A 13,831-nucleotide genomic window follows, 5' to 3' on the forward strand; every position below is an offset into this window, starting at 1 on the left:
GAGAGGGAGAGTCTCCCCACTCGCTGTGGGCGCTGGCTCGGTGACCTCCTCCACCGCCTCTGTCCGTGTCTCCCGAGGAGCCCCGAGGTAACACAGGGCAGCCCAGAGCGGGTCACTCCAGCGCCAGGCCACAAGTGTGAGCCATCCGGGCTGGCCTTCCCCCCAGCCCTTCCTGTGTGTGTGCGGTGGGCGTGGGGCACGGGTGGGACTGCAGGCCGGGCAGGAGGGGGCGGTCAGTGGCACAGCTCTGGTCTCAGCATTCAGGAGTGGAGGTGAGTGTCGGGACCAGGCACTTCCACCCGCATGTTAGTCCTGAGCCCGGGGGTGTCCTCTCCTGCCCCCAGGGACTAGATGTCTAGGCAGATGGCCGTGTGTGCCTGACCTCGGGGGCAGGGTTTGGGGCCCACATTACCCCCTCTGGGGAGGTCCAGGCGGCCCTGGGTGCCTCCTCCCCAGCTACGAGGCACCAGCTTTGCAGAGCTCCACCCTGGGGAGCGTGGAGGAGCTGGTGGATGGACTCACCTACTCCACCTCCCTGGGCCTGGGGCAGGCTGTCTACACCCAGGACCCCGTTCCAAACCTGGCAACCTGCCAGGGCCCTCCCAGGGCTGCCCCACGAGAGTGGCAGACAGTCCCACTCCAGGGGGCCTGGAACCTCATTCCCGGGGGGGACCCCGTGCCTCTCCTTGCTCACATCCCAGGGGGCTGGGGGCTCTCGGGTGAGCTGCAAACCTCCCTTGTCCTGGTGGGTCCTGGGTTTCCCACTGACTAAATCCCTGCTGCCCCCCTCAGCCTGAACATGAGCCAACTGTTCATGGGACTGAGGTCCCCAGGCGCAGGGCTCCCCAGACAGGCACAAGGAGGAAGTGGAGAAAGCGCACGGCACCAGTGGAACCAGCTCCAAACACCAGCCGGAGCAGTCCCGAGGCCACACTCCCTCCCGAGGACGCTGACCAGCCCACACATGTGCAGGAGAAGCAGGGACTGTTCAGGGCAAGAAGGTCGTCTTCAGGGGCAACCCTCAGCCGGAACGCTTGTTGGTCCCTACTCCCTGCCACGGACGCTGACCAGCCGGCCACGGGCCCGCGGCTCCCCCGGTCAGCACCCATCCCCTCCTCGGCACAGTCGGGCCTCTGCCCACAGCCCGCGGTGTGTCTTGAGTGTCCCCACACGTGTCTGAGCCGCAGTGTGCTCCTCTGACGGGCAGGGTGGCTGGCAATCAGCCTGTTAGGGTGCCCAAGGGGAACACGGGAGGAGCCTTAGAGGGGCTCCCCTGGCACTGGGTGCTGCAGAAAGGACTGCTGGCCAAGCTGGGCCACTTTGGGGCTGTTACTTCTCTGTACCCGATGAAAAGCCTTGGGCCTCACCCGTCAGGGGCCTCAATTTGGAAAAGCACATGGAAAGCAGCCTTTGGAGGGGAGGCTCGCGATTCCCGGTGGTGGGGCCCGGTCCTTGTCCTCACTGAGGCCACATGAGGGACCTCTGGGGGCAGCAGAGGGGTACCTGGGAAGGCTCGGGTAGGACTTCCTTCAGCAACAATAGGTGTGCAGCACCCACTTTGTGCAGGCCCTTTGGGCCCACTTAGCATAACTGAGTGAAGGAAGCAGACACAATACTGGGACCCCGTCCCGGGTGGAGTCGGGCAGTCACTTCAGGCGTCATCCGCAGGTCACGGCCGGGGAGCGTCACGGGCGATGCCCTCATGGTCTCCTCATGTGATGAGGGGCATGACGAGGGGCCAGAGGAGGATCTGAGAATGTGAGTGTTCACGGGGCCCAGAGGGGGCACTGCCCGTGTGCCCAGAATGGGTGGAGGAGGCGTCTGGGGCTTGGGGCAGGGGGCGCCCAGCAGAGCCCAGCAGGTCACCCATCTTTGGATTCCCACGGGCGGGCTGACGACTGGGGACTTCCTACTCGGGAGGATGGGAGAGCATGGGGTCCCAGGACAGGCACGCAGGGTCAGGAAGGGGGAGTGCACAGCGGCCAGGCCCGCACAAGGGTGGGCCGGGAGGGCAGTGTGGCGGGTAAGACCAGGCTTCTCACTCTGCCACCCCCCGGCCTTCCCCCAGCCCCAGGATGGGACGGGCTAGGCGCCTTGCCTGGGAGCCCCAGCGTGTGCCCAGTGACATCGATGCCAGCCAGCTGTCATCCACCCTGGTGGGCCAAGTCCTCCACCACTTGGTCCAGGAGGAGCACCTGGGGCCCGCGGTGGCAGAGCTGGAAGGTGAGGGGCTGCAGCCAGGAGACCATGCAGGGTGGGCTTCCCGGACGGGGGTTCCCTTCAAGGCAGTGAGGGCTGTTCTGTCATTGTAAGGCGCGGGGAATCAGGCCCGGCGTGACCCTTTCTCTGTGTCCTGCTCCAGACCCACGGCAGAGGCAGCTGGCTCCAGAGACACAGGGGGGGCCCGCTTCGTGGGTGGGGCCCGCTTCGTGGTTAGAGCCCATCCAGGAGCTCCCTGCGACCCCTGTGCTGGAGCTACGTCCGGTGTCATCTGCTTCAGCCCCTGAAGAGCCGGAGGATGTCCCAGCAGTGGCCTCAGCCCCGGGTCCAGGCCCTGAGCTGGAGCCCCATGAGCCCTTGGGCACGGGGCCTGGAGCACCTGCCGGAATGGCATTAGGCCTGGCAGAGCCAGGGGCAGACCAGGAGCCCACCAGACCCTGTGCTATGAGCCCCTGGGACATCCCAGGAGTGGTCTCAGGCCCCGAGCTGGAGCCCCATGAGCCTTCGAGCCCGGGACCCGTGGCACCTGCCGGAATGGCACTGGGCCTGGCAGAGCCAGAGGCGGACCTGGAGCCCACCAGACCCTGTGCCATGAGCGCCTGGGACATCCCAGGAGTGGTCTCAGGCCCCGAGCTGGAGCCCCATGAGCCTTCGAGCCCGGGACCCGTGGCACCTGCCGGAATGGCACTGGGCCTGGAAGAGCCAGAGGCGGACCCGGAGCCCACCAGCCCCTGTGCCTGGAGCACCTGGGATGAGCCGGGGGAGGAGGAGCCGACGATCCTGGCGTTTCCCCCCTCCCTGGTGGCCGAGCAGCTGACCCTGATGTGTGCGGTGAGTGGAGCGGGCTCTCTGGGTTGGGGGTGGGCCTTCCCTGTGTCACGGGCTGCCCCAGACCTGCTGTCCCCCGACGTGGACTCCTGTGATGTGGGCCCACGTCCCAGCCTCCCCACGGACTCACCCTGTGCCCCGAGAGACTCTCCAAACTCACAAGTCCTCACTGACCACACGGGGACAGTAGGGCTGGCACTTAGGGATCCTTGCAAGCCAATGAGTTGGAGTGGAGGGAAGGTGGGCAGGGCCTGCCTGGGGTGGGAGGGGCAGGGCACGGGAGGGGTGCTCAGGGAGGTGCTGCCAGGGCCTTAGGTCCTTGGGCCATTGGCCTGGCAGGCTTCCATGGCCTCCACACCTCAGAGGCCCCTGCCAGGTACCTGACTGCATGGGAGACACAGACACCAACAGAGGCTCTGGGTGGAGTTGTTTCAGGGGAAAATGCACCTGAGTGGGAAGCGGGATCCATGGGGTGGCAGAACGGGAGGCAGATGCCCCAGGATGGGCAGGTGTGAGCTGCCTTGTGTAGCAGGGAGGAGGTGAGTGAGGGTGCCTGTGAGCAGAGCCCCTCCGTTCCCCACCACTGTGGGGTCCTGTGCATCCGGTCCTGGGCGCCTCAGTGGACGGGGTCCGAAGCCTGGACGGCCACAAGGCTCACAGCACATCCCCAGCTGCCTGGGCTCCAGCTCTGACTGGTGACTCTGCCTGGGAACAGGGGCACCAGGGGCACAGCTGGATGACCACCCTCCTTGTGATCCCCAGGAGCTGTACGGCAGGATTGAATTTGGTGAATGTAAGACCTACTTAGAGAGCCAGCCACTGATGGAAGGCATTGAGCTCCTGGCCCCCAACATCCATAACATCATGAGGCAATTTGATGCCACGTTTTACTTCGTCACCTCCTCCTGCCTCGGGGCCCCGAGCTTGATGGCCCAGGACAGGGCCCGAGTGGTGGAGTTCTGGATCCAGGTGGCCAAGGTGTGTCATGGGACAGCCCCTGGGGTCCATCCTGGTGTGGTGGGACCTGCTCCCCTCCTTGGCCAGCTGTCAGGATGGGTGCCTGTGATCTGACCCTGTACGGTCCCTGGCCCCCTCCTGCCAGGGGTGTGTGGACCTGGACTCCCATCCCTGGGACACCCTGGGACAGCCATCCCTGGCCCCTTCCTTGGGTCGAGCTACAGTCCTCCACCCAGAAGGGCTGCTCAGCAGGTACCGGGTGTGCTGGGTTCCCTGGGTGTCTGTCTCCTTAAGGACAGGAGTTCATGGGGGGACAGAAGCAGAGAAGCAGGCCATGCTTGAGCTGAGAGCTCTCTCTTCCCTCCCAGGAGTGCCTAGACCTCAAAAATTTCGAGTCCCTCCACGCCATTCTCTGTGCCCTGGGGAGCTCTGCTGTGTGTCGTCTGGAGAGCACCTGGGGACATGTTTCCTGGTGGGTAGTCGTGTCCCCGGGACCAGGGCATCTGAGTGGATAGGGCCACCCCTGGGTCTGGCGCTGTCCCCTCAGTTGGCTGGGACCTCCTGGGAGGTGGCAGAGCCTAGGAACAGGGATGTTGGGCTCTTGAAGCCCCCTGTGGGTTAAGCCAGGGGTACCCCTGCAGGAATCAGTTTCCTTCAATGTCAGGTGTGGGTTGAAGCCAACTGGAGATCTTGAGCATGTGCCCTGCAGCAGGACATCTCTGCCCCAAGAACAGTGACCTGGCCTAAAGCCGATCTGCCCCCGGGAGAACTGGGAAAGGAGGCCCCGGGTGGAAACACGCAGCCCCCTCCCCAGGCCACGGATTCCCCAGGGCTCAGGGCCGTGATGGAAAGCCTCATGCAGGCTGGTGGGCCTTCTGGCTGCCCCAGGAAAGCTCTCCACCTACTGGCCGTGTGTCTCCCTCCTCCTCTCCCCTCCCCTCAGGAAGAGCTTCTGGAGCTATAAAAAGCTTCAAAAGAGGGACCAGGGGCTTAACGGGAAGCAGCTCCTCGAGGTAAGTGAAGGCCAGAGGTCTCAAAGGGAGGGGCCCTTGGGGCAAGTCCTCTACCGTGCTGTGGCCCAGCCTTGGGTCAGGCTCGACATGTGTGGGGTGAGAGGGGGGAGCTGATGGGGGAGGTGGGGTCCCCCAGGCCCCCAATGTGTCCCGTTTGTCTCCCTCCCTGGCTCCACTTGACTGGGGGCCTGGTATCCAGTGAGGACCCAGGGGACAGGCCCCCAGTCAGGGCTGGGGCTGGCTTGGTGGGGGCAGCAGGGGTGGTGCCTGTGGCTGAGCAAGGCCGGCCTCTCCCCTGTGTTACCCGAACCCGTCACTGCCCCTCTGTGCTCTCGGTCTCCTCATCTGGTCATGGAGGGTTGTCGTCACCCTGGGGTGCGGGCCTGCCAGTTGAGCAGGGTCCAGGGAGCAGAACACGGCCTTCAGCTTTGTGCCCCTCCCACCTGGTCATGTGAGGGGAGCCGTGGTGATAGCCAGGTGACACGGACTCCTCAGGGCACCCTGGGAGGCAGAGGGACCTCCCCTGATACTCTGGAGGTGAGGAAGCCTCTAATTGCAGCCAGTCTCAGTGCAAGGACTCCCATGAGTATGTGTGTGCTGGAGCTGGGGTTGCTCTAGGCTGAGAGCCTGCTGGAGGTGGGGACAGCATAGGAGCCAGGGGACTCGGGCAAGGCATCCATCAACCAAGGTCTGGTTGTGGAGGCCAGGTGGGAGGGGAGCACGAGCACCTCAGTGTCCTGGGCCTTGCAGGAGGCGAGGGCCACGGTGAGGCGATGGCGGCAGGCCCCCTATGGATACCTGGATAGGAAGGCGCAGGTGAGAGTGCCGTGGCCAGGGTCATGGGCGGTGGGGGCGACCCTGCACCTTCTCCTGGTGCCACCTGCCCTGAGCTGCCAGTACTGGGGTGACCAGGAGGAGGGCGAGAGCAGCTGGGTACGGGAGAAGGTGGAGGACAGGTGCAGGGACCACAGGTCCTGCGATTGGCCAAAAGCCAGCCCTGGGAGGGCCGGGGAGGGGAGTGCAGGGTGAAGGGAGGGGACGGCGGCAGCACAGGGTGGTCCAAGGGAGCTGGTGGTTGCGGGTGTGGGGTTCAGGTGAGGCTCTGCGGGTGCCCCTGAGGCAGGTGGGGACTCATCACCTCCCCACCCTGGTGGCACAGGGCATAGTCCCGTTCCTTGGATATTTTCTGCGTGACGTGCCCATGGACCAACTCTCGGAATATAATGCGGACGTGAGTGACCCAGCGAGGCACCGGAAGGGCAGGATGGTGAGTTTTAGAGAGAAGAACGCCCCCAGTGAGCCCGGAGCTCTCAGCACCGCCCCCGCCCCCCAACTCCTGACCAACCCCCTCCACCCCAGGAGCTGGGCTGCTTGGAGAGGACTGCCAGAAGGACCCCCCTAAGCCCTGGTCCTGGCCCCAGGGCAGGTGGGGCTGAGGGCTAGAGGGGCAGCATCTGAGCAGGACTGGCCTCCCCCTCAGGCCCTGCCCAGGGGGAGGCATGTTGCTCCTTCAGGGCAGGAAGCACATAAGGGGCTGGCAGTGCCTTCCCGCCTGAGGCCCCAGCCTCCCTGTCTGCCGTCACAGAGTTGCGTGGGAAGCTTGGCCTCAGCTCCCCAGTCCACTCCCCGCCTCTCGGTAGCCCCGATCCTGGGCCAGGTCCGGGTGCTCTTTCTTGTCAGACCGGCCCCTTGGAGGGCCCTGGCTGTCCTCCAACTTGAGAAAGGGTGGGGACGTTCTGGCCTCGTTCTGGGCTCAGAGGGCTGTTTCTGATGCACTTTGGCTGCCTTGCTGCCTTCCCGGGTGATGGTATAAAATAAGAGTTGAGTGCCCAGCCATGAAAGGATTAGGGACGGAGTCAAGAACCCCTGGGCAGGACCTTGTCCGGGCCATCCCGTGGGTCTAATGTGTCTTGAGAGAGTTAAGACATGCAGAGCTGAGGACACTAAAGGCTTTGTCAGGTGGGGGATGGGGGTGGCACCAAGGCCACCTTCCTTGAGGAGGAGCTGGAGACCCAACACTGGGAACAGGCAGGGCTGGATGGCACTGGAGGGAAGGCGGGTTCCCGTGTGAGCAAAGATCCGGGACCATACCACTGCCCCACCCCTCACCCCCCTCCCTGTCTGCACCCTGTCCTTCCTCTGCCCCAGGTCACTCTCATCGGTCATGAGATCATGATGCACAAGCGCGTGGCCGCGCTGTATGACCTGGAGCCCGATGAGCGCTTCCTGTCCTTCTTTCAAACCGTGGAGCCCCTGGATGAGGAGAAGAGGTGAGGCCGGCAGGAGTCGGGTGTGGGCTGCAGCTGCCGGCAGGCTCGGGGAGAAGGGACCCCTGACATGTGGCTCCAGGGGCTCACGGGTGGCCCTCTGTCCTGCAGCTACCGCCTGTCCTGCCAGCTGGAGGCCTCAGGCCAGTGGGCCAGGATAAAGGGGCTGTTGCAGTTCTTCAGGTCCCACGAGATATAAACTTAGTGGCCAGGGCCAGGTGAGTTTCTGGCCCAGGGCCATTGGCAAGGGGTGGGCTGTTCCCCAGCCTTAGGGAACCTTTGGGCCACGTTGCGTGTGGGGGCGTCCTAAAGACCAGTGGGGCTGGCATCCCGGCTCCACTGCCAACCGGTCCTGTCAGTCTGAAGGGTGGTTCCCCTCCCCCTCTGGGATCCAGCCTCCTACTCCGTGAGGAGGTGACGCTCAGGAGCCTTCCTGTGACAGGGACCCCCCGGGTGCTGGTGATTGGCAGGACCCTCCACACAGGGCCCGGAGCACAGAGGGCAGTGGGGATGGGGTGGAAGCAGGATAATGGGGGGAACCCGGGATAACCTGCCTCTTCTGATCACCCGCGTGGCCCTGTAGCTGCTGTCATCGGGCCCGTGGTCCTGCTGGTGTCCTGGCTGCGTGCGGACAAGAGCTTCTTCCCCTTCAGCAGGCGGCACCTGGCGCCCCAGGACCCCAGTCTGCTTGCTGCTCCTCTTCCTCCCGCTGCTCATCCTGAGCCTCTGCTGGGGCAGGTGCTCTGGCACCTCCTCCATTGGCAGACTCGGGCATCTCCCCAGGCTGCCGCTGCACCCTCAGGGACCCGTACGCAGCTGTGGCCAACCTGGACACCTTTGTGCTGTGTCAGCCCCTCTGCTTGTGGCCCGCTGGACAGAGGCGAGCTGCCCCACCACGCGGAGGGCGTCACCATTCCTGCACGTGGCCTCCCATGTTGTCGACACCACCTGCTGCCTGGGTGCTGTCAGCCACTGAGTTGTAGCCACAGGGTTCCAGGAAGAGGTGGGGCCGTCCTCACCAGGCCTGGCCTTTCCCGGGATGGACACTGACATGGTGCAGCGCTGCGTGGAACCACCATCCCTGGGTGTGCAGCAGAGGCATCTGAGGACGCAGGGGTGGCTGGCCACCAAAAGCTCCCAGGGCTTGCTCCCAGGGGGACCCCCTGTACAACTTTCTTATCCCTGAGAAATAGCCTCCCCAGGGATTAAAGATGGTGGTGTGAGAGATGAGACAGAGCCCTCCTCCTAAAACCACATAAGATACAAAAAACATAATTAATACAACCAATCCTGAAAGAGCAACATGAAAGAAGGCTGCACCAGACTGCATACACCTGGAGAAAAGAGCAGAACTCACGGAACAGGGTCAGGTACCAAAGCTGTGAGCCGGCGGGTCCCAAGCCCTTCCCCCACCCCAGCCCAATGGTGGGAGGAAGAGACACAGACCTGCGAGGGAGTGGAGGCCTGAGATTGCTGAACACCTAGCCCTGGAGATCTGCTCTGGGAGCATGAACCTGCATTGCATGGTGCTCTGGTGATTAGTGGGGTTGGAAAGCTAAGACAGGCGGAAGACCCGGAGAGACGGAGATTCGAGCTGCATGTGGAAAACAGGTATTCATATCCGACTGATCTGGGTGGGAAGTTTGAAAGACTTCCTAAAAGCGAGAGGGCTGCTAAGGGGACAAGGATTGCACAGAGCTCGCCGCTCAGGAGAAAGGACAGGTAGACAAACTTATGTGGGTACACTCTGCCCGGCAGGTTGGGAACTTAAACGATCTTCAGGCGCTCCATCCCCCTGGCTGGCTACGTAGCTCCAAGGTCCCCCACTGTGATATGCAGCCTGCTGTGTCTTCCTCCCAGCTAGCCCTGCACCTGGCTCACAAACGGGCTGCCCCTACCCTGTCATCAGGCCAGCCAGAGGGAAGCCCTGCCTACAGCAGCTATAAACACAAAGCACAGAGGCTTACACCCGTGTGTTCGGTCGCTGGTTTTGGCAGTTGAGACAGGCATAGCAGCCAGGAAATAGGAAACAGCACTTTCCTGCCCCCAGGCACCAGCACCACTCCCCTGTGACCCCCAACATCACTCCAGTGGCTGAACGGCTCCAGAGAGTAGAGCTTCTGGGCACTAGAGGGTGCCACATGCAGGTACGAAATGTGAAAGGAACCTGTTTCAAAGCAAAATCTCAACACCAGAGAAAGGATCGACTGAGACTGAGTTAATAAATTTTCCTGAAAAAGATTTCAAAATAAAAATCATAAACATGCTCATGGAGGTACAGAAAAATATTCAAGAACTCAGGAATGAATTTAGGACAGAGATCCAGTCATTGAAGAGCAAAACAGAGGGTATTAAAAGCTGGTTAAATATGGTGGTGGAGACGATAAATGAAATGGAAATTAGGGAAGAGGAATACAAAGAAGCTGAGGAACGGAGAGAAAAGGATCTGTAGGAATGGAAGACTACTGAGAGAAATGTGTGACCAAACCAAACAGAACAACATTCATATTATAGGGTACCAGAAGAAGAAGAAGAAGAAGAGAGAAAAAGGGATAGAAAGTGCCCTTGAGGAAGTAATTGCTGAAAACTTCCCCAATCTGGGCAAGGAGATAGTTTCTCAGGGAATGGTAGTGCACAGATCTCCTAACACAAGGGACCCAAGGAGGACAACACCAAGACACATAATAATTAAAGTGGCAAAGATTAAGGATAAAGACAGAATACTAAAAGCAGCCAGAGAGAGAAATTGGATCACATACAAAAGGAAAAACCATCAGGCTATCATCAGACTTCTCAGCAGAAGGGCCTCGAACCAAGAATACTTTATCCGGCAAGATTATCATTTAAATTTGAAGGAGGAATTAGAGAATTTCTGGGTAAGCAAAAGCTGACAGAACTTAGCTCCCACAAACCATCTCTACAGTGTATTTTGGAGGGACTGCTATAGATGGAAGTGTTCCCAAGGTTAAATAACTGTCACCAGAGGTAATAAAAAGGAACAGACAAAGAGTCCAGAATATGATATATAGCTAGTATATAAAGAATGGAGGAGAAAAAAAGGAGGGGAAAACTTTAGATTGTGTTTGTAATAGCATACTAAGTGAGTTAAGTAAGACTCTTACATAGTAAGGAAGTTACCCTTGAACTCCAACAAATCTAAAGCCTGCAATGGCAGTAAGTGTATACCTACTGATGATCACCCTGCATGTAAATAGTCTGAATGCACCAATCAAAAGACATAGAGTCACTGAATGGATAAAAACACAAGACCCAACTGTATGCTGCCTGCAGGAGACTCACTTCAAACCCAAAGACATATACAGACTAAAAGTGAAGGGATGGAAAAAGATATTTCATGGAAGTAATAGGGAGAAAAAAGCAGGTGTTGCAGAACTTGTATCAGACGTAGGAGACTTTAAAACAAAGAAAGTCAAAAGGGACAAAGAAGGACATTACATAATGATAAGGGGTCAATCCAACAAGAGGATATTACCATTATAAATATCTATGCACCCAACACAGGAGACCTACATATGTGAAGGAAATACTAACAGAATTAAAAGGGGAAATAGAATGCAATGCATTCACTCTAGGAGACTTCAACACTCTACTCACTCTGAAGGACAGATCAACCAGACAGAAGATAAGTAAGGAGACAAGAGACACTGAACAACACATTAGAACAGATGGACCTAACAGACATCTTACAGAACTCTCCACCCAAAAGCAGCAGGATACACATTCTTCTCAAGTGCACGTGGAACATTTTCAAGAATAGATCATATACTAGGTCACAAAAAGAGCCTCAGTAAATTAAAAATATTGAAATTGTACCAACCAGCTTCTCAGACCACAGGGGTATGAAACTAGAAGTACATTACACAAACAAAATGGAAAAGCCTACAAACACATGGAAATTTAGCAACGTGCTCTTAAATAACCAATGGATCGATGACCAAATAAAAACAGATCAAGCAATATGTGGAGACAAATGACAAAAATAATTCAACACAGCAATATCTGTGGGATGCAGTGAAGGCGGTGCTAACAGGGAAGAATATTGCAATACAGGCCTACCTCAGGAAAGAAGAACAATCCCATAAGAACACTAAACTCACAATTAATTAAACTAGAAAATGAACAAATGAGGTCCAAAGTCAGTAGAAGGAGGGACATAATAAAGATTGGAGCAGAAATAAAAATCAAGAAGAATAAAACAATAGAAAGAATCAATGAAAACAGGAGCTGGTTCTTTGAGAAAATAAACAACATAGATAAACCCCTAGCCAGACTTATCAAGAAAAAACGAGTCTACACACGCAAACAGAATCAGAAATGAGAAAGGAAAAATCACTACAGACACCACAGAGATACAAAGAACTATTAGAGAATACTATGAAAAATTACATGCTAACACACTGGATAACCTAGAAGAAATGGACAACTTTCTATAAAAGTACAACCTAGTAAGGGTGACCCAGAAAGAAAGAGAAGATCTGAATAGACCATGACCAGCAACAAAATTGAAGCGGTAATCAAAAAACTACCTAAGAACCAAACTCCTGAACCAGATGGATTCACCCCTGAATTTTATCAAACATTTAGTGAAGACCTAATACCCACCCTCCGTAAAGTTTCCCAAAGAGTAGAAAAGGAAGGAATACTTCCAAACTCATTTTATGAGGCCAGCATCACGCTAATGCCAAAAATCAGGCAAAGACACCACAAAAAGAGAAAATTACAGACAAACATCCCTGATGAACATAGATGCAAAAATACTGAATGAAATATTAGCAAACTGAATTCAAAAATACACCAAAAAGATCATCCATCATGATCAAGTAGGATTTATTCCAGGGACGCAAGGATTGGTACAATATTAGAAAATCCATCAACATCATCCACCACATCAACAAAAAGGACAAAAACGACGTGATCATCTCCATAGATGCCAAAATAGCATTCGACAAAATTCAACATCCATCCATTCACGATCAACACTCTCAACAAAATGGGTATAGAGGGCAAGTACCTCAACGTAATAAAGGCCATACATGACAAGCCCACAGCCCACATCATGGTTAACAGTGAGAAGCTGAAAGCCTTTCCTTTAAGATTGGGAACGAGACAAGGATACCCACTCTCCCCACTCTTATTCAACATAGTTCAACAAGGTATCGGGTGAATGTAGTAACCACATTGTTTTTTCATGTAAAACCTTCATAAGAGTGTATATCAATAATACCTTAATAAAAAAAAAAGAAAAGAAATATCCTGAGGACAGTGTGATCTGGATGTCGTCCCTGCGGTTGGTGGCTCCTCTGGGGTTGGTCTCATCCCTGTGCAGGTGGGATGCAGTTAGAGGACCGCCTCCCCCCCACCCCCCACTGCTCTTTCTTCTCAAAGCTCTGCTCTCATGCAGACCTCATGTGCCCCCTGACCCACCCCGGCCCTCCAACTCTGACACAGGGGGGCCCTGATCTCTGCCAGGTTGCCCTCCATCCTCTGTCCTCCCCCATAAGGTGCTCAGGAAGAGCGGGGCGCTCTAAGCCCCAGGCTGGCACACCTTGGCAGCACTGGGGAGGGCTGCTCAAACGGAACCTGGGCCTTTCTTCCTGACACCTATAGGTTATGATGAGACACCAAAATCTATAAGCAAGCCCCAGGGTGTCTCCTCACATCTGGAACACCACTGCACATGTAACCCAAGTAGATCCCATGGCTGAAGGGCACCAGTCTAGCACTGTCCCATTTGATGAGACACAGCTGCCCCACACATTCCAGAAAATTCCTTTTCAAAAAATGTTGAACTTGGTCTCTCGAGCACCTCCAAGAGGTGCACGCCTTCCATTGGGGGGCTTTCTCTGAGTCTAGTTTCTCCACGCTTCACATCTCAGAGCACCCACCAAAGCTCCCAGGTCCCCAGTCCTCCTCCATGGTGCCCCTCAGCCATCCAGCTCCTGGCTGAGTGGCCTGATGTCTGTGACAAAAAGCTGGGGAGGCTGAGCAGAGGCACCTGGCTCTGATTCTCCCCATAACGCTCCCCCAGGGCTCTCAGGATGTGTTTCACCCTCCCAGGAAGGGAGGGTTGGCCTGGAGGGGAGTTCCAGGATCAGCACAAATACCCACATGGGGGGCTTCAGGCTGGAGACAGTCTCCAGGCCTTATGCTGCAGGTGGAGCCCCAGACTGGGGACTGGGGAAGCGGATGTGGGCCCTCCTGACAGCCTCAGGGGACCGGGTGACAGGAGGTAAGATCGGGACACCCAGGCCACCCTCCATCCCTTCGCCCTGCCCACAGCACCCTCAGAGCCATCTGCCTGCACAGTGGTCCCAGGGATGACCCCGGCCACATAGGGAGGTAGGTTTGGGCAGGAGGAGGGCAGATGGGTCCCTGGAAGGGCAGTGGCCAAGGTCAGACCTGTCTTCCTGCACAGCCCACCAGCCTCAACCTGAGACAGAAGAGCTCTGGGCCCAGAAACAAAGCAGCAGCCCTGGGCCTGCTGGGTGGTCACTGGGTCCAGTGTTCCGTCCTGCCCCGGGTGCG

At 57.4% G+C, this 13,831-nt stretch overlaps 1 protein-coding gene across 1 annotated transcript; it reads left to right on the top strand.

The window, feature by feature from the left end:
* Positions 1–1,450: 1,450 nt before the first annotated feature.
* Positions 1,451–12,930, top strand: LOC118907492 (ral-GDS-related protein-like). The gene is made up of 12 exons (XM_057501915.1): positions 1,451–1,758; positions 2,069–2,223; positions 2,363–2,484; positions 2,707–3,051; positions 3,811–4,026; positions 4,374–4,477; positions 4,949–5,018; positions 5,769–5,834; positions 6,178–6,285; positions 7,167–7,288; positions 7,397–7,503; positions 7,869–12,930. Exons 1-11 carry the CDS (start codon positions 1,703–1,705, stop codon positions 7,482–7,484), a joined length of 1,452 nt encoding a protein of 483 aa, XP_057357898.1. The 5' UTR covers positions 1,451–1,702; the 3' UTR covers positions 7,485–7,503; positions 7,869–12,930.
* Positions 12,931–13,831: the final 901 nt, after the last annotated feature.

Source organism: Manis pentadactyla, chromosome 4 (genome assembly GCF_030020395.1).
Source record: "Manis pentadactyla isolate mManPen7 chromosome 4, mManPen7.hap1, whole genome shotgun sequence".
Lineage (NCBI taxonomy): Eukaryota > Metazoa > Chordata > Mammalia > Pholidota > Manidae > Manis > Manis pentadactyla.

Bases quoted from the DNA above. Each gene is read 5' to 3' on its own strand.
- LOC118907492 (XM_057501915.1), top strand. From the start codon at position 1,703: ATGGTCTCCTCATGTGATGAGGGGCATGACGAGGGGCCAGAGGAGGAT. The intron at 1,759-2,068 runs GTGAGTGTTCAC...GCCTTCCCCCAG, and splicing joins CCAGAGGAGGATCTGAGAAT to CCCCAGGATGGGACGGGCTA. The intron at 2,224-2,362 runs GTGAGGGGCTGC...GTCCTGCTCCAG, and splicing joins CGCGGTGGCAGAGCTGGAAG to ACCCACGGCAGAGGCAGCTG.